This window comes from Cyprinodon variegatus, unplaced genomic scaffold (assembly GCF_000732505.1).
Source record: "Cyprinodon variegatus isolate N-32 unplaced genomic scaffold, C_variegatus-1.0 Scaffold61, whole genome shotgun sequence".
Classification (NCBI taxonomy): domain Eukaryota; kingdom Metazoa; phylum Chordata; class Actinopteri; order Cyprinodontiformes; family Cyprinodontidae; genus Cyprinodon; species Cyprinodon variegatus.
In genome coordinates this window covers 211,752-237,078 of record NW_015150514.1, presented here as the reverse complement: position 1 = coordinate 237,078, position 25,327 = coordinate 211,752, and the positions used below count along the sequence as shown (strand labels likewise).

General features: G+C 37.7%; 1 protein-coding gene across 1 annotated transcript in view; it reads right to left on the bottom strand.

Annotated features, from left to right (window-relative positions):
• The window catches only part of LOC107082772 (talin-2-like), a 97,222-nt gene that overhangs the window by 35,373 nt on the left and 36,522 nt on the right, over window positions 1-25,327 (bottom strand). The window contains exons 3-15 of the mRNA XM_015371609.1: window positions 14,934-15,105; window positions 13,654-13,751; window positions 12,960-13,089; window positions 11,129-11,281; window positions 10,186-10,328; window positions 6,541-6,668; window positions 6,304-6,367; window positions 6,115-6,219; window positions 3,642-3,797; window positions 1,879-1,980; window positions 1,428-1,504; window positions 285-465; window positions 86-199 (exon numbers count right to left, since the gene is read on the bottom strand). Of these exons, the coding sequence (XP_015227095.1) occupies window positions 86-199; window positions 285-465; window positions 1,428-1,504; window positions 1,879-1,980; window positions 3,642-3,797; window positions 6,115-6,219; window positions 6,304-6,367; window positions 6,541-6,668; window positions 10,186-10,328; window positions 11,129-11,281; window positions 12,960-13,089; window positions 13,654-13,751; window positions 14,934-15,069 (1,587 nt within the window). The 5' untranslated portion in view covers window positions 15,070-15,105. The remainder of the gene's footprint in view (window positions 1-85; window positions 200-284; window positions 466-1,427; window positions 1,505-1,878; window positions 1,981-3,641; window positions 3,798-6,114; window positions 6,220-6,303; window positions 6,368-6,540; window positions 6,669-10,185; window positions 10,329-11,128; window positions 11,282-12,959; window positions 13,090-13,653; window positions 13,752-14,933; window positions 15,106-25,327) is intronic.

Here is a 25,327-nt window from a genome sequence, read left to right as displayed (position 1 = left end):
TAATAACATTTATCAGGTTTTAACACTTCATGCTTGCTGAAATCCAGCACTTAGAGTAAGTATACGTGTAAGACAGTCACTCTACCATGTCCTGCCCAATAGGTGGAAGGTCGTCAACCTCTCCCAGATCTATCTGGGCCTTTTGAACAGCCTGCATGCTGGTGTTGATGGTTCCCATCAAAGCCTGCTGCGCTGAACTCTGCAAAGAATAAATAAGAGATGAATAATAATGGCCAGGAAAATCTGCTTAGACATAGTGCAACAATCATTCACTAGTTTCATACCAGCGGCGGCATGTGGCCACGGTGCATTTGACCCATGGTGATCTGCTGCTGAGGGGACGGCATGGTGCCCATGCTGAGCGACTCTGTGCCAATAGAGCCAGAGCGGATGACCCCCGGCAGAGCAACAGAGCTTTGGTTCACTTGGCCCACACGGTTAAACTGCTGCTGAAGTATCGTAGATCTAAAAGAGGAAAACAGACTCACCATCAGCGCTTAATCTATGCCCATTCAGCATATATGATACTTTAGGTTGATGTTAGCAAAGTATTTAAGTGAAAAACAAAAGTATACTTGTTGGATTCCTTAAAAATTTACACCATAACCAAAAACTCATTTTTAAGTATCGAACTATGAATTAATTTATTTTCCACTATGTGTTAAAACCAAAGCTGAATTTCTTGTTTTTGCAGAAAATCCTTGCCAGTAAAGCTGATTGCAAAGCTGATGGATAAGTTCATGTGATGTGAAACATTTTCCCTGATACGTTTTCTGGAAGACGCAAGCCGTCAAAAGAGATGGAAATATGAAAGTGATTACTGCACTAGATTATTTTTTAACTACACCTTTACAATTACACTGAGCGAGAATGGATTTTGCATATTAGCAATAAAAGACCAACATAAGACCTCAAAGCAATACAGCCCGACAAGGCAAAATCCTTCCACCTTCAGCAAACACAGGCCTGTTTGTCTTGTAGGAGAACAGACTTGCAAAGCTGGGTGTGCAATGCTGCTGTAGTATTACAGATACTTGCCTTTAGTATCAGCACAGATTGAAAATTATTTATTTAAAATGATCAGGCAAAAACAAGCAGAAAAACAGTTTAACCTTAAAACAGAACTAAGTGTAATTAATCTAACAGAAGGATGTGTTCCTAAGTCAAAGTTTAGTCCGAAAAAATAGACAAATGATGAAGCTGTTTTAGCAGGCTGTTAAATGATGTGTAAATAGCTCTAAATGCTGTTTATTTCCTTAATATAATCATAATGTCCCTTTTAAGACTGAGATATAACGGTTTAATGAAATAATGCAAATGGAAGATCATCATTTGTCTAAATTCTCATAGGACAAACTAAGCTGCTAGAGTTCTTCATGCTTCATTGCTGGAAAAAAACAAAACTTTTGCAGGTCTGATTTACATACTTTTTAGGGGAAACCGATTCCTCTAGCATGGTTGACTCCTCATCACCCTCTAATCCAAAACGATCTTTGCTTTGCTTCTGCAGGAGAGAGGAAAAAGAAATCAGATTGAAGCTTAGCTGAGTTCGGTTTATTTGATAGAACAATAAATCAGGAGATGAAACAAGATCTTAAAGATGCCTCCCAAACGTCTCTAATACACATTCAGTTATCTAGATGTACATACTAGGATAAAAAAAAAAAACAAAAACACTTTTTACCCTTTAAAAATTTACACTGAGCTCCTACTTTATAGCAACACTGCATGATGCCAGCCTACCTCTGCTACTTTTCATTTAACTACAGGGGCTTGACAAAGCGGCTTCTATCAATCGTCCACAAGGCTGAAAACATGCAGCCCTCAGGAGAAAACTAAATCATCAGGATTAGGCATCTCCAGTGATAAGTGTCTTACCTTTTTGAGGATGATATCAATATAGCCGGCAATGAGCTGAGAGATCTGTTCCCCTTCAGTGGTCTGAACTGAGTAGTAGCTCTCCTGGTACTCCCCAAAGTCCTGCAGAAATGCATACGCAGAGAGAAAGATGCAATTTGTGTAAAAATGCAAAAGGAGCAGCTGAAAGCAGAGCTGTATGGTATACAGGCTGAGGATTTTCTGAGGATTAAAGTGAATCCATGGAGACGGCGCGACTAAGATGAACACGGCACATTGTGTTGGCTGATATGAAGCCGAGGCAGCATGCGAGAGTCAGACTAACACAAGCACAATTTCTGAAATAAACTTAAAGAAAAACAAAATAGTTCCTCTGGAAAAGCTTCCATTTATATATAGCATGTTTCCACACAAAAAAAATAAAGACAGAAAAGCTAAACAGCCTCTAAATCAGCAACACTAATATCGTTAGTTTAAATGGTTAAACACTTATATACAAATGAGCCTCCATATAATAGGCCTTGTTAATCGAACAGTGACAAAGATCCTACAGATAACAGACTAAAGCTGGGTTTTGTTTCTGGACTTATGGGCACTGATACAAAGAAGACATATTGACAGGAAGGAGAAGAGTCGTTTCAGCGACTGTAAGAGAGGAAATAAATGGGGGGGGGGAGGTGAAATGACCAACATGACCTTAAAAAGAGAAAACCTGATCAGCAAAGATACAACCAGGGTTTACTGGAGATTCTTTATTTCTAGATTCTATACACTTCCAGTCTGAAATTTGGAAATATTTCACCTGTTCACTTTATAACAATCTGGAAAATTGAGCACAGACCCATTATTTTACACTTTCTTTAGCTTCAAGGTGCACTGATTCTGCAGTGTAGAGGGTATACTTCATCTTTTTACAATAGGACGACTGTTTTACTTACTTAGTACCTAGAAAGAATTATATTATCTCCATTTCAGAATCTAGAATATTAAGTAGTAGGGCTGCAACTAACGATTATTTTGCAAATTGATTAATCTGTCATTTATTTTACTGATTAATAATGGGATAGCCAAAGGTTCCTTAAAGAACCCTTTTATAAAATTAAACCAGGTGAAACTCAAACTTTTCCACTTCAGGTGTTCTGGGTAGAGTATATTGGCAGAGTTTTTTTTTTCTTTTATCTTAAAGGCTACATGTTTATGAATTTGTTTTTACAATTTTGATATAAGTACTGCTCTACATGGGTTGCTCTGTCAGCTAAAGGCATGTTTTAGAGTCTCTATATTACAGTTAACGATTAATCATTTACTAAATGGGTTGATTAATATTTCAATAACCGATTAATCACGATTAATTGTTTCAGCCCTAATAATAACGCTTATGAAATATAGAGCAGCTTATCCTACTGTAAACAGAAGTTTCTCACGGTCCACTTTTAATCTTTGTTTGCCTTCTGTAGAGTATAAAAAAGAAAATCCACAATATTTAAGATGTTAAGCATCTAAACCTGATCCATATGAAGAACCAGCCACACAGCTGAAAGGTGAACTTTGAAGGTCTAATACCTGGATAACCATCAAAATGCTCTTTTTGTGCGAGTTTCCCCTTCAGTAAAATCTAAAAATCAATATAAAAAAGGTTTAGATTCTTATTTCAGATACTTGAATATAGGGGCCAGAATCTCAAACCGTTTCCCTTCTCCATTTCTTTTCTACATTCTTATCCTGCCTTGGAAAACAAACTAAATCCCAGATGGTTCCTAAACCTCAGTGTTAGGCAATCTTACCAGTGTAAAGCTTTTGGGCGACGCAGCCCACCTCTTTACGGTGGTGAGCGGCCACTCCTGAACCACATCTTTGGTCCTCTCATCCACTCTCATCACCGACTCCTTGGTGATACCCAGGAGTCGAGGTACCAGCTTGTTCTTACTCTTCATCTTTTCCTGCAACAACAACAAAAAAAAAATACTTTGACAGAAATCTATTTGAACCCATCAATAGACTCCACTGAAGTTTCAAACAGTAGCCTACATATAATCCAAAGGTGCGTCTTTGCAAATTAGAAATAAAGTTATCTCTGTTGTAATTCAGAAATTTGAAATGCTAAAGATTTATTGCAAACAGTGATACATTTCTGTATCCATTTCTGTTCAACTTTACCATCACACCTGGTAAATAAATCATATTTTTAAAATTATGGCACAAATAACATTATTGCAAACATCCATTCTCCCAGTAGATGATGGCTACGCCACAGAAAGTCAATACTAGAGAAGCTGGTTGTTCAGAGTGCTGCATGTAAACATCCATGGATTGTTGAGTGGAGAGAAAAAGTGAGGTTTTTTAAAGTGCAAAAAGAAACTATGATCAGCGCAGTATGAAGAGAACTGTGGAACAAAGCCAGGTGAAGAGCTTGTGGAGGATTTCCAAAATGTGGGCTTCATGTGGAGTCCTGGGGTTGGAGTCTCCAAAGCCACTTTGCAACTAGAGACTGTATGAAGTATTTTACCTGGACTAAGGATAAAATAACTAGACTGGTCCAAAGTCTTCAGTGTGTGGAATAGAAGTATTGTATTAAAGTGAATTCAACTACAAATCCACTATTATCAAAAGTTCTAATCTACTGAGATAGACCTTTAACCTAAATGTGGAGATTCAGTTAAAAATGCTAGAGTTTTACAGACTATCTTTGTTTTCAAGTGGGATCAAAGGAAAAAAAAAAGATTTCATTATGAATTAATTACCACACCTCACTATTAAAGGTGTTATTTCTTCATCATAGTTATTCAAGTTTTCAACTGTGTGGAAAAGAGCAAACGCCTCTTGAGAAAGTGAAGCTGGGAGGAGCAGACTGAGAGAATGTGATGGGCTGTGATGTGAGGGCAAAGAGGTGAGGTGTGCACGAGTCCAGCAGGGACAGTAAGCTCTCTATGGGCTTCTGAGAGTTAAAGGTTAGGAGCTGCCAGCTGATTTTTTTTTCCTGGGATTATTCCAGGGACTTCCTCCGTAGGATCAACCTTAACATTCACAAATGCAACAAAGGTGAGAGGAAATGTTTAACGGTTCAGGAGGTAATCAGAGGGAGGGCCGATAAGTAAAAGGACATTAAATATACCAGAGCTATTTTTAGGAGGAATTGAAAAGGGGAAAGGTTGGAGCTGTGAGCTACATTTGGAAAAACAGTGAAGCTGCTAGTTGATCAAGTATTTCTTTACATTTCTTGTCCCTAATGTCACGGCAGATAAAATCTGCTCTATTATTATTGTGAATCTGCTGCCAGTTGGACTCTAAGCGAGAGCCTCTATCTGTCACCCAGTCTGCTGTCTGGGTCTAAAGCTTCCTTTGCTTCACAGACAGCCTTGGTTTCTTCCTGCATGGAACAGTGGAGTCTCTGGAAAAACTCCAGAGGATTTTCTCAAACACAAAATCACATGTACAATGCAAACCAAACAAGACCCTTAGACAAAGGTTAGTGCATCCTAAGGAAAAAAGCAGAGTGGTGTATGCAGTTCAGTGCAGTAAGGAATGCTCTTATCTTTATAATGGAGAAACCAAACAACCTCTCCACAGAGGCATGGCCCAACACAGAAGAGCTACCTCCTCCGGACAAAACTCAGCTGTCCAGCTACACCTTAAGGACATAGGACGTTCATTTGATGACCAGAATGTTCACATTTTGGACAAAGAAGACAGGTGGTAGGAAAAGGGTGTGAAGGAAGCTATTAATGTTAGGAGAGAAAAAACAACCTTAAACAGGGGGGGTGGTCTCAGGTTCCAGCTCTCATAAACCTACAAAGCCATGATAGAGTTGATTCCTTCCCGCTTTCATCTCAATCCTCATTGCCATGCAGCAGACCAAAACCTCTCACCTGGTCAGCCAACCCAGGCCAGGCCAACAATAACCCTCACATCTCCCTTTTCAGAGGCATGAGCCAGTATTGGGTTTTGCAGGCCAACAACGACCTTAACGACTCCCTATTACTAATGGGTGGACCTGTTTGTCCGGTTCAATTTGCATGTTTTGTAAAGCTTTTGTTTGGGCCACTCTATAAACCTGGAACTCAACACTACTTAAGACATTTTTAATTCAGAAAACTTCCTGGATCATCTTCAAACTTGGAAAACCAAGTCCGGTGGTTTGTTTTATAACTTTTTTTGGCCTTCTTTTACCTGCTCTTAACCTTCATTTCATCCTTTCAGAATATTTCAGCTCCTTCGAAAAATTTCTGCACAAAAAGTAATGCACTGAGACAAGCTTACCTTGACGAGGAAGAATGAGACACCGTACGTCCTCAAAGACCGCGCCAGCTTGACATATTTCACTTTTGCTTCAATCTCTGTCATTTCTCCACAATTTTTGTGTTCCTGCAGGTTTAATTTTGGGTTTAAGCAACTTATTTAATTTTATATTGTTAATATTAAAAACACAGAAAAACAAACTTCACACACCTGAAATACTTTCTTTTCAGCTCCTCGCTGCTTGATGTACTCTTTGGGTAAGAACTCCTTTAGACTTGATTCAAGAAATTAAATATATTACAGGCATAAATTGGGAAATGGTTTTAACAGTTTATACGCATTCCTAAATAAAATAACGTCTAATCTAAACAGATTCCAATTCTAAAGTATTTACGTAAAATGTTTATGATTTAAACTAAATTAATCATCAAACAAATATATACTTACTCTAAGAATCCAGGCTTGTGTTTATGCTCTATGTGAGGTCCAAACTGGATCTGGGCCTGGATGCCTCCAAACTCACAGGCTTTGTCAAATGATACAGGATGGGAACCATTTAGGATGTCGTCTCGTGCCTGAGAGAACAACAAAACAGCTCCTTAGTTGAAGAAAGACAACTGGAGACAGTTTTTACTGCATAATGATGTAAATAATCTACAAACATTTTTATCTTCATTTAAAATAATTCTTACATTTTAATTTTACCAGAAATATTAGGCTGAGTAATTTATTCTATTGGAAAACATGTTTTGTTTTTTAATATAGTAAAAACTATTTGAGAATGCAGTACAGCATTAGCTGGAAACTGTATTTGATATAATTTAATAGGCCAATTAATAAAAAAAAAAGACATTAAGAGAAAAATAGTTGCAAAAATGAAACAGCAGTATTTGTGGTTTCTTTCTAACCTTTTTAAAGCTGGTGTGAATGTCACTAAACTTAGAATATATAGAATTCAGAACATAATTATTATTTTTATTATTATAGTATCGCGAATGGATGCAGAGCTTAGTATATAAAATAAAATCTCTCAAAAAAATGCATAAATGCAATATTATAGAAACAAAATGAGAAAACCAATTAATAAGTACAGGCCAGTCTGAATAAGACAGTTTTAAGCCTGGCCAAAACAAACACAAAGTCTACATCTAGGGACGCCTAACTAGAGCAGCTGTGTTGACCGTAAACCCTAGTTGGGCTCAGAAGGGTATGGAGAGGAAAGAGCATTAAGGGCTTTACAAACAGAAAGCAATATTTTAAAATCAGTCCTAAAAGAAACTGGAAACCAGTGAAGAACATAAAAAAGACTGGGATGATTTTCTGTTGTCAGGGAATGTTGGTTAAAATGCAGGAAACAGAAAAAAATTGATATTTGGGAGGCACCACCATAAAGCGAGTTTAAAAAGTGGAGCTTAGAAGTGAGTAAATAGTTTTCTTGAGGTCAATGTGACTTAAAAAAGGTGGACCAATCTCCAATTAACCCACATTCTGTATGAAGTGAAGACATTTCCCCCTAACCACATCTTAATGTCTGAAATGCTTTAATGTTTAATGAGCTCCACCAGTATTTAGAGGCACAGGGAAATGGATCTGGAAATCATCTGCATAATAGTGGAAGGGGAAATTTTGTCAGGTTATAATAGATCCTAGTGGCAGCATGTAAAGTGGGAACCATAGTGGACCCAGGATGGAGCCCTGGGGCACTTTGCCAAAAAGAGAAGCAGTGGAGGATAGATCACGGATCATTACAGAAATACTTCTAATGGAATTGCTTCTAATGAAACAAACCATTTCATTGCAAAACCCTGAACAATAACATGCTGATTGAGGTGAGAAAGTCGGGCATCAATAGACAGAAAGCATGAGGTTTCTTAAGGACAGTTATTCTCTCAGAAAAATTGTAACTTTATGAAAAAAAAAATTGCTCAAGGAACTTGGAAATTAAAAGCAAATTAGAAAGAGAGCTGAAACTTGACAAACAATTCGCATCAATGCGTGTTTGTTTAAAAAGGGGTCCGACAACGACATGCTTAACAGAATCAGGGACGCATCCTGAGCTTAAACAGATGTTCATTTCCTGTAAATGGGGCAGAAAGGCCTAACAGTGTGAAAGGCCTGTTTCAACGGTTTAGTTACTAAGATGTCCAGAGGACAGCTCATCGCTCTCATTTATTTAACAGCATCACCGGGGGACAAAAGGGAGACTGGTTCAAAGCAGTCGCTGCAGTTTGTGAAACAGCAACAGTCTGGTCTGGACTTCCTCCTACTGCAGCTGCTCAGAGCTCTCACAGATGACACTTTATAAACAAAATAAAAAAACATCACTGGTGAAAACGGCGGCATTCGTCAGAGAAGAAAAATAGGGGCTCAACACAGTTTATTTTATTAAATAACATAAAAGAGCAGCAGTCATTAGTGGAAATGATATCCAACATATACTGGGATATTTTCCTCCTTTACAGCCTTTTGATAATGAGTGAGACTCATCATCTCCAGCAACGCTCTGCCTGTCACTTAACCCAGGGGGTTAAGTGACAGGCAGAGCGTTTCAGTGAACAGCTGTGGTCCAGCCAGTTTATTGAAACTTGAATTCACATAGAAAAGAAAGAAAGGACACAAAAGAAATGATTTATTAATATCTATTCAAAGAAAATATATATATAGATACACTATATTGCCAAAAGTATTTGCTCACCCATCCAAATTATTGGAATCAGGTGTTCCAATCACTTCCATGGCCACAGGTGTATAAATTCAAGCACCTAGGCATGCAGACTGTTTTTACAAACATTTGTGAAAGAATGGGTCGCTCTCAGGAGCTCAGTGAATTCCAGCGTGGAACTGTGATAGGATGCCACCTGTGCAACAAATCCAGTCGTGAAATTTCCTCGCTCCTAAATATTCCACAGTCAACTGTCAGCTGTATTATAAGAAAATGGAAGTGTTTGGGAACGACAGCAACTCAGCCACGAAGTGGTAGGCCACGTAAACTGACGGAGCGGGGTCAGCGGATGCTGACGCGCATAGTGCGAAGAGGTCGCCAACTTTCTGCAGAGTCAATCACTACAGACCTCCAAACTTCATGTGGCCTTCAGATTAGCTCAAGAACAGTGCGCAGAGAGCTTCATGGAATGGGTTTCCATGGTCGAGCAGCTGCATCCAAGCCATACATCACCAAGTGCAATGCAAAGCGTCGGATGCGGTGGTGTAAAGCACGCCGCCACTGGACTCTAGAGCAGTGGAGACGCGTTCTCTGGAGTGACGAATCGCGCTTCTCCATCTGGCAATCTGATGGACGGGTCTGGGTTTGGCGGTTGCCAGGAGAACGGTACTTGTCTGACTGCATTGTGCCAAGTGTAAAGTTTGGTGGAGGGGGGATTATGGTGTGGGGTTGTTTTTCAGGAGCTGGGCTTGGCCCCTTAGTTCCAGTGAAAGGAACTCTGAATGCTTCAGCATACCAAGACATTTTGGACAATTCCATGCTCCCAACTTTGTGGGAACAGTTTGGAGCTGGCCCCTTCCTCTTCCAACATGACTGTGCACCAGTGCACAAAGCAAGGTCCATAAAGACATGGATGACAGAGTCTGGTGTGGATGAACTTGACTGGCCTGCACAGAGTCCTGACCTCAACCCGATAGAACACCTTTGGGATGAATTAGAGCGGAGACTGAGAGCCAGGCCTTCTCGTCCAACATCAGTGTGCGACCTCACAAATGCGCTTCTGGAAGAATGGTCAAAAATTCCCATAAACACACTCCTAAACCTTGTGGACAGCCTTCCCAGAAGAGTTGAAGCTGTTCTAGCTGCAAAGGGTGGACCGACGTCATATTGAACCCTATGGATTAGGAACGGGATGTCACTTAAGCTCATATGTGAGTCAAGGCAGGTGAGCAAATACTTTTGGCAATATAGTGTATAAAAAAAATATGTTGGTGCAGTTATGTCAATGTGAATGGGTGAAAATGTTGAAAGACAAACCAAGAAAATCCAAACTAAAACAAACTCAACCTGAAACCAAAACCTGGGGAACAACAGTTTGTAATGGGGGAGGCTTCCTCTACAAACACTCGTGCCCGGCGAAGCTGCTTCACCTGAACATAAAGAAGGTTGAGTTGGACGGGGTCTCTGGAGTCCACGTTCTGGTCCGAGTAGAAGAACTTGCGTCTGAGCAGAAGGGTCTCGTTTTCGTCCACGCCCTGCTCCCTGAACGTTCTGCTGTGGTCCAACCAGTTCACTGAAACAATACACTACAGTTAACATCATTCTGTCTTGCATCTTTTTGTCTTTGTACCTTAAAGTTATAGTGGAGGATTTTTGCGAATATTTGAAAAGACCCGTCCTCTCTACTTTAGAAAAAAAAATTAAATAAATAAATAAAATGCATGTGCACAACCCTGCGCACGCTCCCGAGAGGGAGCGCCTATCAAACATGTGCGAGAGCGTGCTGGAGCCCCTTTCTCCTCGTGCACGCTCAGTTTAAAGTTGCTGTTTGCATCCCTCATACAAGCTTACTTTCCAAAAGAATATTTGCAATTTTTCCACTATGTCAGACTCACCATTGGTAAGTGAAAATGGGGACAAACACATAGGACGGCCTTATAAAAATGTATCACCAGAATGATTGACTATTAGGAGGACCACTTATTTGACGATCCACCTGGGGAAAAAAACATCCTCCACCATACCTTTAAACTAAGAAAGGGTTTAAACACAACCTAATAGGGAAAGCTTTCAGCTTGAAACAGTTTTTCATGTACAGCTCCTAAATTCACTTCTTCAGTTCAGAAATTGTGTTCAGAAGTCATTTAGAGAGACATGAAACATCTATAACAGGCAAGAGAAGAAGTTCTGCAGCTTTTATTATAAGAACTAATGATGCTAGATGACTGGACCCTTGACCAGTGCACAGCCATAGGTTTAAGCTGTTCAATTATTACTGAGTTAGCAGACATATCAATTAATTTAGTTTAAAATTATTCTTATTTGGGAGGAAAACTTAATTTTGCCTATTTAATTATTCCTTTTCAAACTTACGGTCATCATCTGTGTGCAATTTGGCTTTCAGCTTCTCCATCTTTCTCTCATCTCGCAGCAGTGTCCTGTCCTTCTTCAGTGTACCCATGCCGTCCTCTTTCTTTTCCTCCACCGTCTCCTGGATCAGAGAGTATTCCTCATAGTTTGTGATTCCTGAAAGTGAAAATGCAACATTCGATCATTTGTTAGACAAAGCTGATTCAGATCTTGACAGTTAATTTGTCTCTTGCATAGATTTGTTTGTCTCTCTGAACTGTGTTATTTTTTCATGTCAAAAAAGTAAAAAAAAAAAAGAAATAAAAAAAAATTGTATTTATTGACAAACCAAAGCAAAGTATCACACACCTTAAAAACATAAAAAAAAAAAAAAAAAAAGAAATCATAAAATTATGCCCAGGTAGATGTGGGAACCAAATTTGATGTCTTGGCACAGATTCGGATTTAGGTCTGGACTTTGACTGGGAAATGAGCATATTTTAATTAAAACTAGGGCTGCAACTAACAACTTCTTTGCTAATCAAATAACCCATATTTTTTTTTTCAATTAAGCGTTTAATAATCAGATTGAAGCAGGTTCCTTAAAAAAAGATTTTAGATAGAATCTAAACCAAGTAAAATAAAGCTAAACTGTGCTCTTTGAGGACAACTGGATCAACATATCAATGGAGAAAAAAAGGGTTTCTCATCTTAAATGCAAAATATTTATATACCTGTTATAATTCTGGTACAATAGTTGCTTTGAGGGGGTTGCTATTTTAGTCAAAGGCATGTTTTAGAGCGTCTATACTCAAGCTATTAATTATTTCAATAATTGATTCCTCACAATCATCCAATTAATTGTTTCAGCCACAACTAAAACCATCACATAATAGCACTAGCGGTATGTGCAGGGTCATGGACAGGTTTTCCTCCAGGATTATCTTGTATTTAGCTCCATTCCTCTACCCATTAATATTTCCCCCATTATAAAAAGTGCATGATGCCTCCAGTAGATTTAATCATAGGGATTGTAAGTTTAGAATGGCATGTAGTTTTCTGATTATGTGTGGAAGTAGAACGCCTGTAATTTGGTCTCATTTGGTCGGAGCTCCTTCATGTTTGCTCCCCCCTCTGCATGGCCTATGGCAAACTTTAAATAGGCCTTCTGCTGGCTTTAGTTCAACAATGCCTTTCTGCTCAATCCTCTATTAGGGCCAGATTGTGGCGTGCATGCCTAATAGCTATTCCTGTCTGTTGATATCTGCAGCTCCTCCAGAGCTACGGTGAAGGCTTGAAGTGCTGCCGCTGACATACAAGGCCAAGTCATATCGCTTTATGCCCACGCCCCTTTTTAATGTTTTTCCTCAACTTTACCACTCAACAGTCAAGTTGTTAATTGGTCTTTGCAATGCCGTTTATTCATAAATGTTCCTTATTAAAACCTCTGAAGCCTCAATAGAACAGCTCGACTCACCCTGATGTTTAAACTACACTTTTTTTGGTGCTTGCTATCCTTTTTGTGTTTTCTTTCTTTTTGTTTTGTTTATTTTTTTAAGAAAAAGAAGCACCATAAATAATTTAAATGCTACCGATTCATGTGTTGATCTATCAAATAAAAACACATAGAACCTGTGGCAGTAAGGTGACAAGACCACTCAAGTATGAGTACAGCGTGACTCCTTCTGCAATGCACAGTACATGCTGTGGATCAGCAAATAAGCTGTACCAAAAACAATACAAGAGTTAAGATCAAATGTTACTTTTAGCTAACTCGATGCTGTTCAATCCCAGCATTTAACGTTATATCTTGGAAGAAAGGAGAGGGAAAACATCTTCACCGATTACGACGTACCTATTCTGCTGCAGATGGTCACAAGCAGCTCGCCAACAGTTTTTGAGTCATCCACCATGATTGTTTTAACGGCTCCGTCCAACATTTTGATTTTTTGGGGCCTCTGCTTCTTCTTGTATTCAAGAATATCCTGTTAAAACACAAGTGGGGGAAAAAACATAGAAAAATATTAATAAAAAGTAGAGGAGATCAATTGTAAAGTTACATATGAGAAGCACTTAAAAAAAAATAAAGTCAGAGAAAGTCGCTGGGGAGGAAACGATCATTTGCAACCAGGTTGCAAGTAGAGAAGGAAGAACAGAAGCCTGAAAAGCTTATTAAACGGGAGGCTATCGCGGCCAACTGCTCCCATTCCAGTCAGCACAATGGGGTGAGATTTGGTTCACAATAAACGGTCACAGTCATGCCTCCTACCTGGGCTGCCTTTGGTGAATCTGAAGAGGGGAACCAATTTAGTAGCTACAGCGAGGAATGCTACAGACAGACTGCTGATGAGTTTGTCCAGGTTATTCACACATCCATCCCTGGTGTTTGACTCACTCACACCTCTCAACTGACAGTGTGTGTGTTTGCAGTTCCATAATAGTCATTTAAGAGTTCCCTTAAGCTTTTCTCTATATTCAAAGCAAACATTCACATGATGATTGCAATGTTGTTTGATGTGGCTGCAGGTTAAACAGACTGATATATTTACCCCATTACGGAGCATGTAATAGTCCAGTGTCCTTCCAGACTCCAACCAGATCCCTTTCCTGGGGTCTTCATCAGAAAGAAAGAGGCCATAATCCGAGGCTGGAGCAGTGAGGACAAACACCAAAAGATTAAATGATGCTTATTAAAAATAAAAAACAGACTCAGAAAACAGACAGACAATTGAGAAGAGTCTAAAGCTCAACATTAAACATTTAAATATAATCAGATGTGGGACTGTTTTCCAGGAATTCCTATGTTAAAGGTTTCTAGGAACAGAGATCGCTAGTCAAAAACAAAGCAAAGTGGGGAATGATGACTTTAGTGTAGCCATGTGGTACAAATAAGTTTGACTTGAAACTGAAAAAAATATAATGATTGATGAGGCTCCAACATGTTTCTACTGGAAGCTGTGAAAAGTGTTCAGATTTTATGGCTGAACTAACAAGGCTCAGATTTTTCTATCATAAATGCAAAGAATATGCATTAGATCAATGAAATGCAGGATAATGGATACATCTGTCATGCATAAATTATAACAATATTATTCAGAGTTTAATAGGACCTAGCTTCCACAATGCTTTATGTACCTTTAACTCCCAACTTATCTTTTTGCTGCATAACTGAAAATGGAGAGAATGTGATCTGACTTTGACTGAAATCTTTACCAAAGAAACATTTAAAAAGTACAATCGGCCACTTATATTTTCAAACCCCTAAATAAAATCCAATGCTACCACATACTCTGAGAAAAATGAAAAAAGGTAACAGCTGTGAACAAGGCAAGGCAAGACATGGAGGTCCACCTCACAGAGCTGAGAAGGGGAGGAGAGCATTAACCTGAGGCGGCCATGATGCCAGCATAGCTGAATCTGAGCCACATCAACCGTTTCAGAGATTCTCAAGGTCCAAACGTACTGGGTTTGAGCAATTTTAAGTCTGTAAATTAGAGTTTCTATAAAAGAGACATAACCCTGTAAGATGTACAGCTGATATTGGAGACGACTTTTATTTGTAAAGACAAAATAAGGTTTCTTCTGAAAGTTATGCGGCCGTTTTTGTTTTGGTACCAAATACGGAAACAGCCAAAAAAAAAAAAAAAACACACACAAACAACAGAGGAGGAATCTGTCAAAATATAACAAAATCAAGGAGGATTTAAAGCATAGAACTACTTTATACAAGGAACTGTATGTATGTGCATTTTTAATTTTTTGCTTCTAAAACTGGTGTATGTTATTTCTTATCCAATGGTGCAGATTTCAGTATCACTGAAAAGCTCACCTTGTCCAGCTTGAGCCTCTGGGACCCTCTCTCTGATGATCCTGCAGGCATCATAGACTGCTGTGGAAGGCTCAAACTGCATCGTTTTCACAACATTGCCTTGCCGCACGCAGATTTTGAGTGACAGCACCACCATCTTGGCCGGCGGTGTGGGCAGGGTCTGCAGCTAAGCCTGGACAATAAGAAGGAAGATATTACATTTGAGGAGATGATTATTAGCTTACCAACTGAGTGCATAGTACATCGTTCTATGTAAGGTGACTGAAAATTTAAACAACTATAAATCCCTTTTGTATCTTTTTTAGGACATTTTGCTTTTACAGCACAAAAGCACTAAGAATTTGTCATGAACAATTAAACTTTATGAAAGTAGAAAAGTGCTAGAGGCCATTGTTATGCTTCATAAGATAAAAAGAGGCGACAACAAATTTATCACTTTCTGGAGATGGCCCATCTGGTCTCCAACAGGGAAAGAAAACAGACTCAGTTTTCTGAGCTGGGAAAGCTGCAAGTACCGGTAGTTGGGAATATAAAGGCCTTTCTCCTCAGTCATTTTCTTAACAGATTTGTAAAATAAGTTTTCCTTTTTTTTTTTCTTTGCTTTTCTCCATCAGCCTAAAGGCTGATTTGTAAAATAAAAAGTTTAAATCTATAAATAATAATAATTGAATTATTTGTTAAGTTCAAAGCTGCTGAGATTAATATCTAGCAACAAAAGAAGGCTGTGTCGTCTCTAACGGAACAGATCCTGTGTGACACCAATGGGAACAGAGAGCTACTGTGAGACAGGGAGGTCAGAGGTCAGGTCAGGTCACTGCTGACGTTCATATTCAGCCTCTCTTCTGCCCCGTCTGCTCATGACCCTGACCCAGACACTCAGAATCTGGTTCCTATGTGAGATGTGTTCACACACAGGAGGGAAGGGGTTTGACCAGCGTATTCACACTCTTTTCCTACAACACTAGTAACTATATAATACCATTAGATTTCAAAGACATTTTGACTTCCCAACACGTAAACCTCATGTTTAAAGAAAGATGGGTTAGTAATTGGCAATTTGAATCGCTGAACTTTCTAGATGCAAGGTCTTTTCTAAAATTCAACAAGGTTAAAGGGAAAGTATGGTCTCTGGCTTCTGAATGCATCTACCACAGGCAAACAGATGGAAATTGGAAATTCTCAGACCATTCCTCTAAACTAAAACCACAAACGGCGTCTTTAAAATGCCATCTCCAAAAATTCAGGATCATAGAATTTCTGACATGGTCTGCACTCCAAAAACAGACATGTTTCCGGTCATGGTCTTAGTGCATCATTTGCCGTTGATATCTTTGAACGGTAAAAATAAAAACTTTGAAATCTGCTTTTTAGACCTCGGTAAACCTCAACTCTCCAGGTTATCATGTTCAAATTAGATTTGCCTCTTGGTGTGCAAATGTTTACAAGTCACCTCAATGCAGCAGTCAATTATTTAGTCGACATTTTAATAGATCTGAAAAAGGTATTTAGTGAGACTTTGCATCATTCTTCCGCTGATTAAATATCAACCTGAAACTAAACTCTTTACCTGGTAAAAGTGGAACACCGGCTGATAAAAGCAGTTTGACTTATGATTATCTATTTCTACACATAAAATCCAAGGGAAATATCCCTTTTTATAAAAGGCTGGAGACCAGATAGTTCATGCAATTAACTTCCCTCTGCAAACAAGCTGCACATAATCTATATTTTGTTCTCCCTTTCTTTTACAACAGTAGCTGCAGCCTACAAAGGGTACACAGCTGGGGAATATACAAACCAGACCAGATAATAATGAAACTGTTCATAGCTTATAGTCGCCTCCTCATTAAGCTCGGATGTGAAAAACCCTAATCTGTTGCCACCTGTTAGGCTACAAGTTATTTTAGACTAGTTCTTTTTGTTTAAATGACTATTTCATTGACACCCTACCTCAATGAAAACTGTTAACTGAGGAGATTATATGATTATCTGTGTGAGGAAACATGAAAACAAAGCAGACCACCCAAGGCAAAGTGTGTGTAAGTAATGTCCCACTGGATCCACCCCTGAAACTCTGATGTATAAAAGCTAAATTATTGATAAGCCCTCATTAGAGTGAGGTAATGACTAGACTAGCATGGCTCATGGTGATGCTACCACTTTACCCAAACAGAACCTTGAGTTCAAAAAGCATTATTGGGTCAAATGGATATCATATTAGCCAGGCTTTCCTTTGGTAATGCATTAAGAAGTTGGCCACCATTACAAAGGTTCCCCCACCAGTTTGACATCTAATGCTCAACTTTTTAGGATAACATGACTATAGGAACATGTGTTTGAATCCGGCTAGAGATAAGAACATAGAAAGTTAATTAATCTGTTCATGGTTGTAGAAATTACAAATTGCATACTGCCTCTAGGGAAATGTTGCTAGAAGAGTTTCAAAGCATATAAATAATTCATGTTAATTTAAATCAAAGCAGGTTATAAAACAAAAAGCTGGTGTTCACTGACAGAAACAAACATCTATGAAATCTGGGGAAGCACCAACATCTATGGGAATCAAATGGAATAAGTGTAAATATCAGGATATCTGAAGCAAATTCAGGAGTAAATGTAATGAAAATTTTATATGGAATTAAAAAACAGCCGATAAATAAATTATATTCCTTCAAAGTTAATCCTCTTAAGCTTTAGGTGCAATATAGAAATTGGTTATTTCACACACCATGGCTTATTTATTCTTTCCTTAAATCCATCTGAGCCTCCAAGATGTGATGCCTCAGAAAATCATGCTTTATTTCCCTGCACACAAACATGTTTACGAGTGGTTTGTATCACAGTCAAACATGGTCGATAAGATGTATTCTTTCTTGATGATTTTCACCCATAGAAGAGAGGATAACTGGCAGAGTGTGGCTTCAACAAAATCCTACAAAAACATAAAAATATTAAAACATTCCCTCTGTATCCATCCCTGGACAGAACAACTCCAAAACACATTTTACTTTAAATGAATATCTGTTGAAAAAACAGCAAAAACAATAAGTGAACAAGAAAACATGATTTAGCAATCAGCCAGATTGTTGTGAGGACCTTTCACAATAGAGGCCCTAAAGAAGAAGTCAGGGGCCATCAAAGCAATTAAGTTTGGCCAAGCAGAAACCCGATATAAATGCTGCTGCCCATCACCGTCAATGCTAGTTATAAATATGGCACTGAAGACCCTCTTCTCCATTTGCACACCATTAGTTCTGCAGGAAAAACTTAAAACATCAACAAAAGTTGTATGTTTTGTGTAAAAAGTCCAACTGGAAAAAGATGTACAACACTCAGTCCAAAGCTACCAAACCTGGAAGCAATCAGAAATTACCAAAAAACACACAAACTGATTTAAACTCAACTATACACAGTACACTCCCACACTGTCATACATAAAGAGGGCTTCCTTCTCTCTTCTAGTTTTCAATCCAACTCCAACTACACCTACTCTCCTCTTATCTGCATTAGGCTCAAACAGCAAACAGAAACATGCTCTACTGACAAACATTTTTCCCTCTGTGCTAAAACTGGGCTTCCCAGAGTGCAAAGGAGTGCTGTTATATGTATTTAAGCAGTAAATAAATAAAGCCAAAATTGACAGCTCTGCCAGTACCAGAGAAAGGATTATTTCTGTTCAAAATAATACCTCCTGTCAACAGTAACTCTTTTACACGAGACCAACAAGCTGACTCAGCAGCCTAAATCAACCATTAGGATATACAGGGTTACAAAATATATTCACTATATTAAAAAGCTATTTAATATTTGCAGTAGCATTAACCTTTTGGTCAAGTTACATTTAAAGAGAGCAAGAGACAGAATTTATTCTTCCAGTCCTTTAGATGGCAGTAACATGCTTTAAGAGGGCCTGTCAACACATAGATGGAAAACAGAGTTGCAGGTAGAGTAGCATTTTGATGCATGCATGTTGAAGTAAGCACTTTTCCACGCACCACTAATGTCCCGCAACAATGGACTCTGGAAAAGAGAGCATTCCGAGCCATGAAAAGAATGAAACCCAAGATGGAGCCAAACATGGACGTAATTTTGACGGGGACAGTGGGGGACATGTCAAACGTCTGTTTTGGTCCCCTGCACATTTTACCGTCCAAAAACAATGTTACATTACAGTACATAGACAATCATCGAGCACTAGGACCATGCGGAAAAAACTGCTCAAACTGAAGCCTGCTTCCCTGAGTTTAGTCCACCCACAAGCTCCTGATTGGCCCACCGTCTGTTCTTGTGTGATTGGCCGTCACCGCCATACACATTATATACATAGACACCTCATTGGATGCTGGCCGGCGTGCCTAGAGGGCGGCCATCTTGGATCGCAAGATCGCAATAAATAGGAGGCAGTTTAGATCTCATTTTAATCACACGAAAGACCAGTCAGAGATATTACAATAATCTCTTACATGTGACAACCCCTTAAAAAAACAAAATAAATTCTAAATTTAGCTTAACGTTAGAGTACACATATTTATTCCGAACAAAAACTATTGAAATTGAACTAAAACTGGATCAGATATATGAAAAGTTATGTATTTTGCAATTAAATATTATTGATAGATTTATTTATATTAATATATTATAGGATTATGTTTTACAAATATTATATATTTATATAGTATATTATTATTCAGTATCTTAAAGGATTGCTCTTTGATAATGAGTATTATGATCTATAGAGGAAAGTTTGTTGTCATGTGATTTACAAAAGAGATTAAAGTTATTATTTTTTATTATTAATTTTATGTTAATTTTTATTCATTTTTTGTCACTGTCGAGACTTTTTTGTTTAATCTTAGTGAATGGTAGATTTATGTTGTTTCTTCCAAAACTCTTTTTCAAACTGTTTTTTTATCCTTATTTATGCAAATGTGAGCATTTGTTCTTTAATCATTTAATGTGTGTCATATATAATACACATTACAACAATATATGCTGACGGGGGTGTTTGCTTAGTTAAATTGAATATCAGTTGACCTAATTTGCTTTACAATGGAATGAAACCTGAAACCAAAAGTGTTCCTAAATAAAATGCAGTCTATGTTCCTAAGAAAAAAAAGTTGGGTCAGCTGGTTTTGACGGCTCCTATACAATAAGTGAGATGATACTCCTGCCAGAAACACTGTGGTAGAAAAGAAAGGTAATACTGTATAAAGTATATTATTCACCAGAGTTCCCTAGAGCTACAGAAAAGGAGCCTGGATGACTCCTTCTGCACAAGTAGGTTATTTCTACATCTGCACCAACATTCCACTATGTAAAACAAAACATCCAGTTTAATTAAAGACTTAAAGTGAAGAAAACTAATTTCTAATCAATTTGTTGTATATATTTATCTTAAATGGTGCTGTGAACTGTTGAATAAAAAAAAAATCATCAATAACTCAAAAATATTTAAGTTGAGTCCGCAGAAGAGTTGAGTTTGAAAGTGGTGAACACTTGTGCCAATCAGTGTGACCTCATTGGTTGACTTTCTGCCAATGCGTGTGACCTCACCACAGCATGAGTGTGATTACTGTTATAACTGATTCCAAGCATTAAAGGATCCCAATGTAATGCAGATAACACAATTTTGAGTTTCATTTTGACAACTGCTTGGGGCTTCACATTTAAGCTAACATCATTATTGTCAGATATTCTGTTGGTTTTAGAAGTTATAACTTTAGGAAAAATAAGTTCATACAACAGAGTCTTATATTTGGAAAACATCTTGAAAATATATCTTGAAATGAAAACATAAAACTAATAGTTATATTTACTTTATATCTAAATTTTACTTAAGGCATCAGTTTAATAATCTTTTAAAGTAAGGTCAATCTATTATATGTTAGATTAATAAAGGACTTATTCTAAAAACCAAATACAAAAGTCTAACCGAGTTCATATTGCATACACATGAACAGCCCTTAATTGCTTTATTAGACACTGCTGTTTTATAATCAGTCTTTGGTTTTGAAGTAACAAGGTTAGCCTATTTTCAGGAAGCCAATAGCAACCTGTAAGTTTTAAAAACATACAAAATCAATTACAGGATAAAGCCTCCACTCATCTGGAGATAATCTCTGCAGAATGAAATGCTTGGAGTTAGAAGAGATGTTTAAGTTGAAAATAGTCCTTAAGAATGTGTATTTTATCACTTTATTACTTCTAATGGTATCTAACTAATATTATATACAAAATCCATTAACATCTGATAGTTACATCAGATATTCTCTGACATAAATCAAAGAGGAAAACAAATATTCACTTGATTGCTTAAAAGTTGGAGCATAATTCCTCTAAAAAAAAAAATCCTTGAACCTATTTTTGCTCAGATGTCGCCAACTTGGTCAATCTTTCACATTTGCTTTGCAACAAGTGAGAGGAAAGCAACATCACAATAAATGAGCTACTGGGCCATTTGATACGGAGTAATTAGAGCGGAAATCACATGGTCTTAAATTGCATCAAGCACAGAGTCCTTCGTTCGATTTGCTGCCAGAGAGACATTTACTGCATGTCCATCCCTGCAATCTTTCCCATATTTCCTGTCTGCACTGACTGCTCCCATCTGATCAATGGCAATAAATATGCCAGAAAAAAGATGAGCTTATAAAATATGATGCAATTGAGCAGATTGCATTACCTTAGAGTACATAAACTATCACTAGTGTAACCAAACAGACAAGAACTTAATATGCTCTAAAACCTAATAGAGTTCAACTAGAACATACTTATTCTAGATGCGATTTTCATATGTAGAATGTACTAATGTAAATATATACCTTTCTGCGAGTCCATGTGATGATTATAACTAAATTCTTAATAATAATTTCGGCACTGTTCTCCATTTGAAACAGTGTCTTTAGTTCAGTGATGAAGAGTCTGTGGGTTGCAGAGCATATGGTGGCAGGTTGTGTTCAAAGGAAGGATTTTCACCAACCCATTTGCAGCCTTGGGCTTCTGGCTGGAAATCTGTGTGATACTATCTTGCTCTATTGTGCAGGAGATTTCAGCTGTGAAAGGGAGGACTGTTTCCTGCATCTTTGGCTCCGTCAGAATGTCATTAATGCTTATGTGTTGAACTCCAGTTCAAAGTATCCATCCCGTTTGAACGCTTTGAATGAGGCTTGCTGAAGGCGTGCCCTCCTCAGTTCAGAGGACCTGATCCAGTAAATCATCAGTTCCCAACTCTCTGAACGAGCATTTTTATAATTCCTAGAAAGGAAAAGGTGCCAAATTTGAACTTCTTATTACATGGATATGGACTTTTTTGTTTGTTTTGTTTGTTTTTCAGAGGTTAAGGAAATGTTTGAACCAGTTATGGTGGCAAAAAACTAATTCTTCATTAGATGTCACTGCTTTCTCATGCCCAAAGTCCAGGATGTTGCTTATGTAAAATAAATATTCAAAATATCCCCAACAGCAGGAAGCCCTGAATAGTTTTCCAAGATTTTATATTGTTGCTTCTCTAAAGAATAATCAGAATTTGCTTTAAAGATGGAAAATGACGACAGACTTTTGATCAGTATGACTTTAAACATTCCTTTTTTTTAATGGAATAATACATTTTGAACCATTATCTCTATTTCAGGGTTACAAATTCACACTGATAATGGCCCGTTGATGTCATTGCTTGCATTAAAAAAAAAACATTCAGTAGGGTCACAAATGGCATGTGAAGACATCACGGCCAGTTTAAAAGGCTCTGCAAACTCACTTGCAAACACAAACACATGCGAATGATAAAATGCTTCATGTAGCAACCACCACTGCAAGTTAAGCCAAACTGCAAGGTAGCAGTGGAGATGATCATCAACTCATAAGGGACGAGAAGATAAACATTACAGTAAAAAGTCTCTGGACCAGAGCCTTAGTGAGAACATAAATGGAATGCCATCTACAGAACATCTGGGGAGTGAAGAACATGTCCATTTCAATAGTTTTTTTATTTTATTTTTTACAATGATTCTCTATTTGCATCCTGTTTATGTTTTTTCTGAGCATCTGATCCCATGATGACCGTCTCCCCCTGGTAGTCTAGAACTCTACCATTACCTTGCACTAGCTTGCAACTGTTTAAACATGCAGTTGTTTTTCCTACTTGAATCATCTTTGTTTGCATGCGTGTATTGTGCTTTTGTGTTAGCATCTATGTATATGGGTAGGGTTTTGTGTTTGCAACACCTTTCCACTTAGCTTATTTCTTTTATTTATTTGTTTGTCAGGAACAGTACACAATCTAATGAACATCTCAACATGCCAATGAACATCTCAACATGCCAACAACAATTATAAAACAAACATAGAAAAAAAATGGAGGCTACACACTTACAAGGGCACGTCTTTTAGTTCAAACAGAGAGATTAGTATAAATATGTACAGATATTTACAAGGTAACACCTGATCCTGAAATTTGGCCGAGTTGTGCACCAGGAGATCGGAAAGGTCTAATGAGCACATTGCTGATTTGATTTTAACCAGTTTTTCCTGTTCTGAATGTGTTAAAAGTGGATGATCATCTGTTAGTGAGAGGGTTGCTGTTGCAGATGTTATAGCCCCTTACTGAAAGAACAATCTGGCCAAAGGTGGTTTGTCTCAAGGGTACTTCACAGTCTCCTCTAGCCGTAGACTGAGTGGCTTTGTCTGTATAGGATTTCCCTTAAAGGCGGTGGTGCAACTCCACTGGATACTTTATAAACCATGCAAACAAATTTAAGGAATTTAAAATTCTCAAAGTTGTGGAGAATTAAGTCTCAAGAATGTAAGAGTGGTGGTACGAAGGTATGCAGGTTCTAGCTTATCTCCATTTTCCGAGGTTGGAGGGTTTTCCCTTTTCAGTGCTTTTCCTTTGCATGAGATTTTTCTGTTTGTCTTATTTTTGAGTTTTCTAGCCAATTCATTTTTTTTTTGTCTGTATGACTTTTTGTAAAATAATGTGAAATCCTGTATTTACATGGTATATGCACCCCTGAGCTACAGTAATGACAACTGATGACATATCTGCTTCTTAAAGGGGATGGGAATTCATGTTGATAGACTGCTTAGATGGATATGCTATGGAAGCTGTGGGCTTGGTGGCTTTTTAAATTTTAAATATCATGTCTGTCAAATCTAAAATAAAAATTCTGTATAAAATTATTGAACAGATATAACGCTTTCACGAAGGGAAGACCTACTGATGATCACATATATATTGTAATAAATCCATTTACTATAATAGATCACATTTTCTGAGACATTGCAGAGTCTGGAAGGGAGAGAGAAATACTTAAGACTTTTGTGATATGGACTGAATTGTTTTAAGAATTGTGGATGATTTAGTCCAAACAGCATTTTCTGATCCTGTAGAAATTACATCAAAGTTTGAAGGCTGTTCACTGATTTGATTAAAGTATTAGAGTAAAGCTGGATATATGTTGTCAGGGCAAACACAGACAATTGAGTTTCATTTATGGGAAACGTTTAGCTAAAGAGGCAAACAAAAGGCTCAAGAGATAAAAAGTGAAATGAGACCGAGTATTTGAACATGCAGCTCTTGTTGAGTAGATCAATGAAGCAAAGCAAAGCCCAAATGGAAAAGCCAGGCCCTATTACAGCGACATGGCCTTACATGCAACAATAGAACCGCACAAAGATCGAAATACGGTTACACCTAAAGAGAACCAGAGCATGTTGCAAGCTTCAATTCAAAAATGGCCAGATTCTGGTTATTGATATTTAACGGAGACCGTTGAAGGTTGAATGTATCAGCATTTTAAAAAATGGGTCCAAAATTTAGAATCTTCTCCAAACCAGAGAACATAGTAGGTGATGCATAATATCACCTACTGTAGCCACAACCTAGTCCTAATATGACAGCATTTATTTTGATTTTAAAGAATGAAAGAAAGAAACAAAAGCTAATTGAGATTCTGTGATGACATTTCCAAAAGTCAATTTTATAATTGTGATTCATGATTTAAAATAATGACACAAAGACGAAAATGTCAAACTGGAACTCTCTGCCTCTAAAATCTTTCAACCACAGAAGAAAAAAAAAACTTTTAGTAATTTAGAGCGGATAGATAATGTCATTCCGGAAGCATGCTTTGTTTTATGATACATTTATTAAGCCTTTGAAATCGAGCAAATTGTCACAGAGGGATTAAACTGAGATTTAACAAAAATCTCAACATAATGTTTTAGATTTTACTAAAGCAGGTTTACAGTTCTTTAAACAGCCACCAATGTGTGTGCAGTTAGAGGACACCAAGTGAACATTTGGTGTAAAGGGTTTCTTTTGTGTGTGACCTTGTTAAAAACAATTATTTATATATATATATATATATATATATATATATATATATATATATATA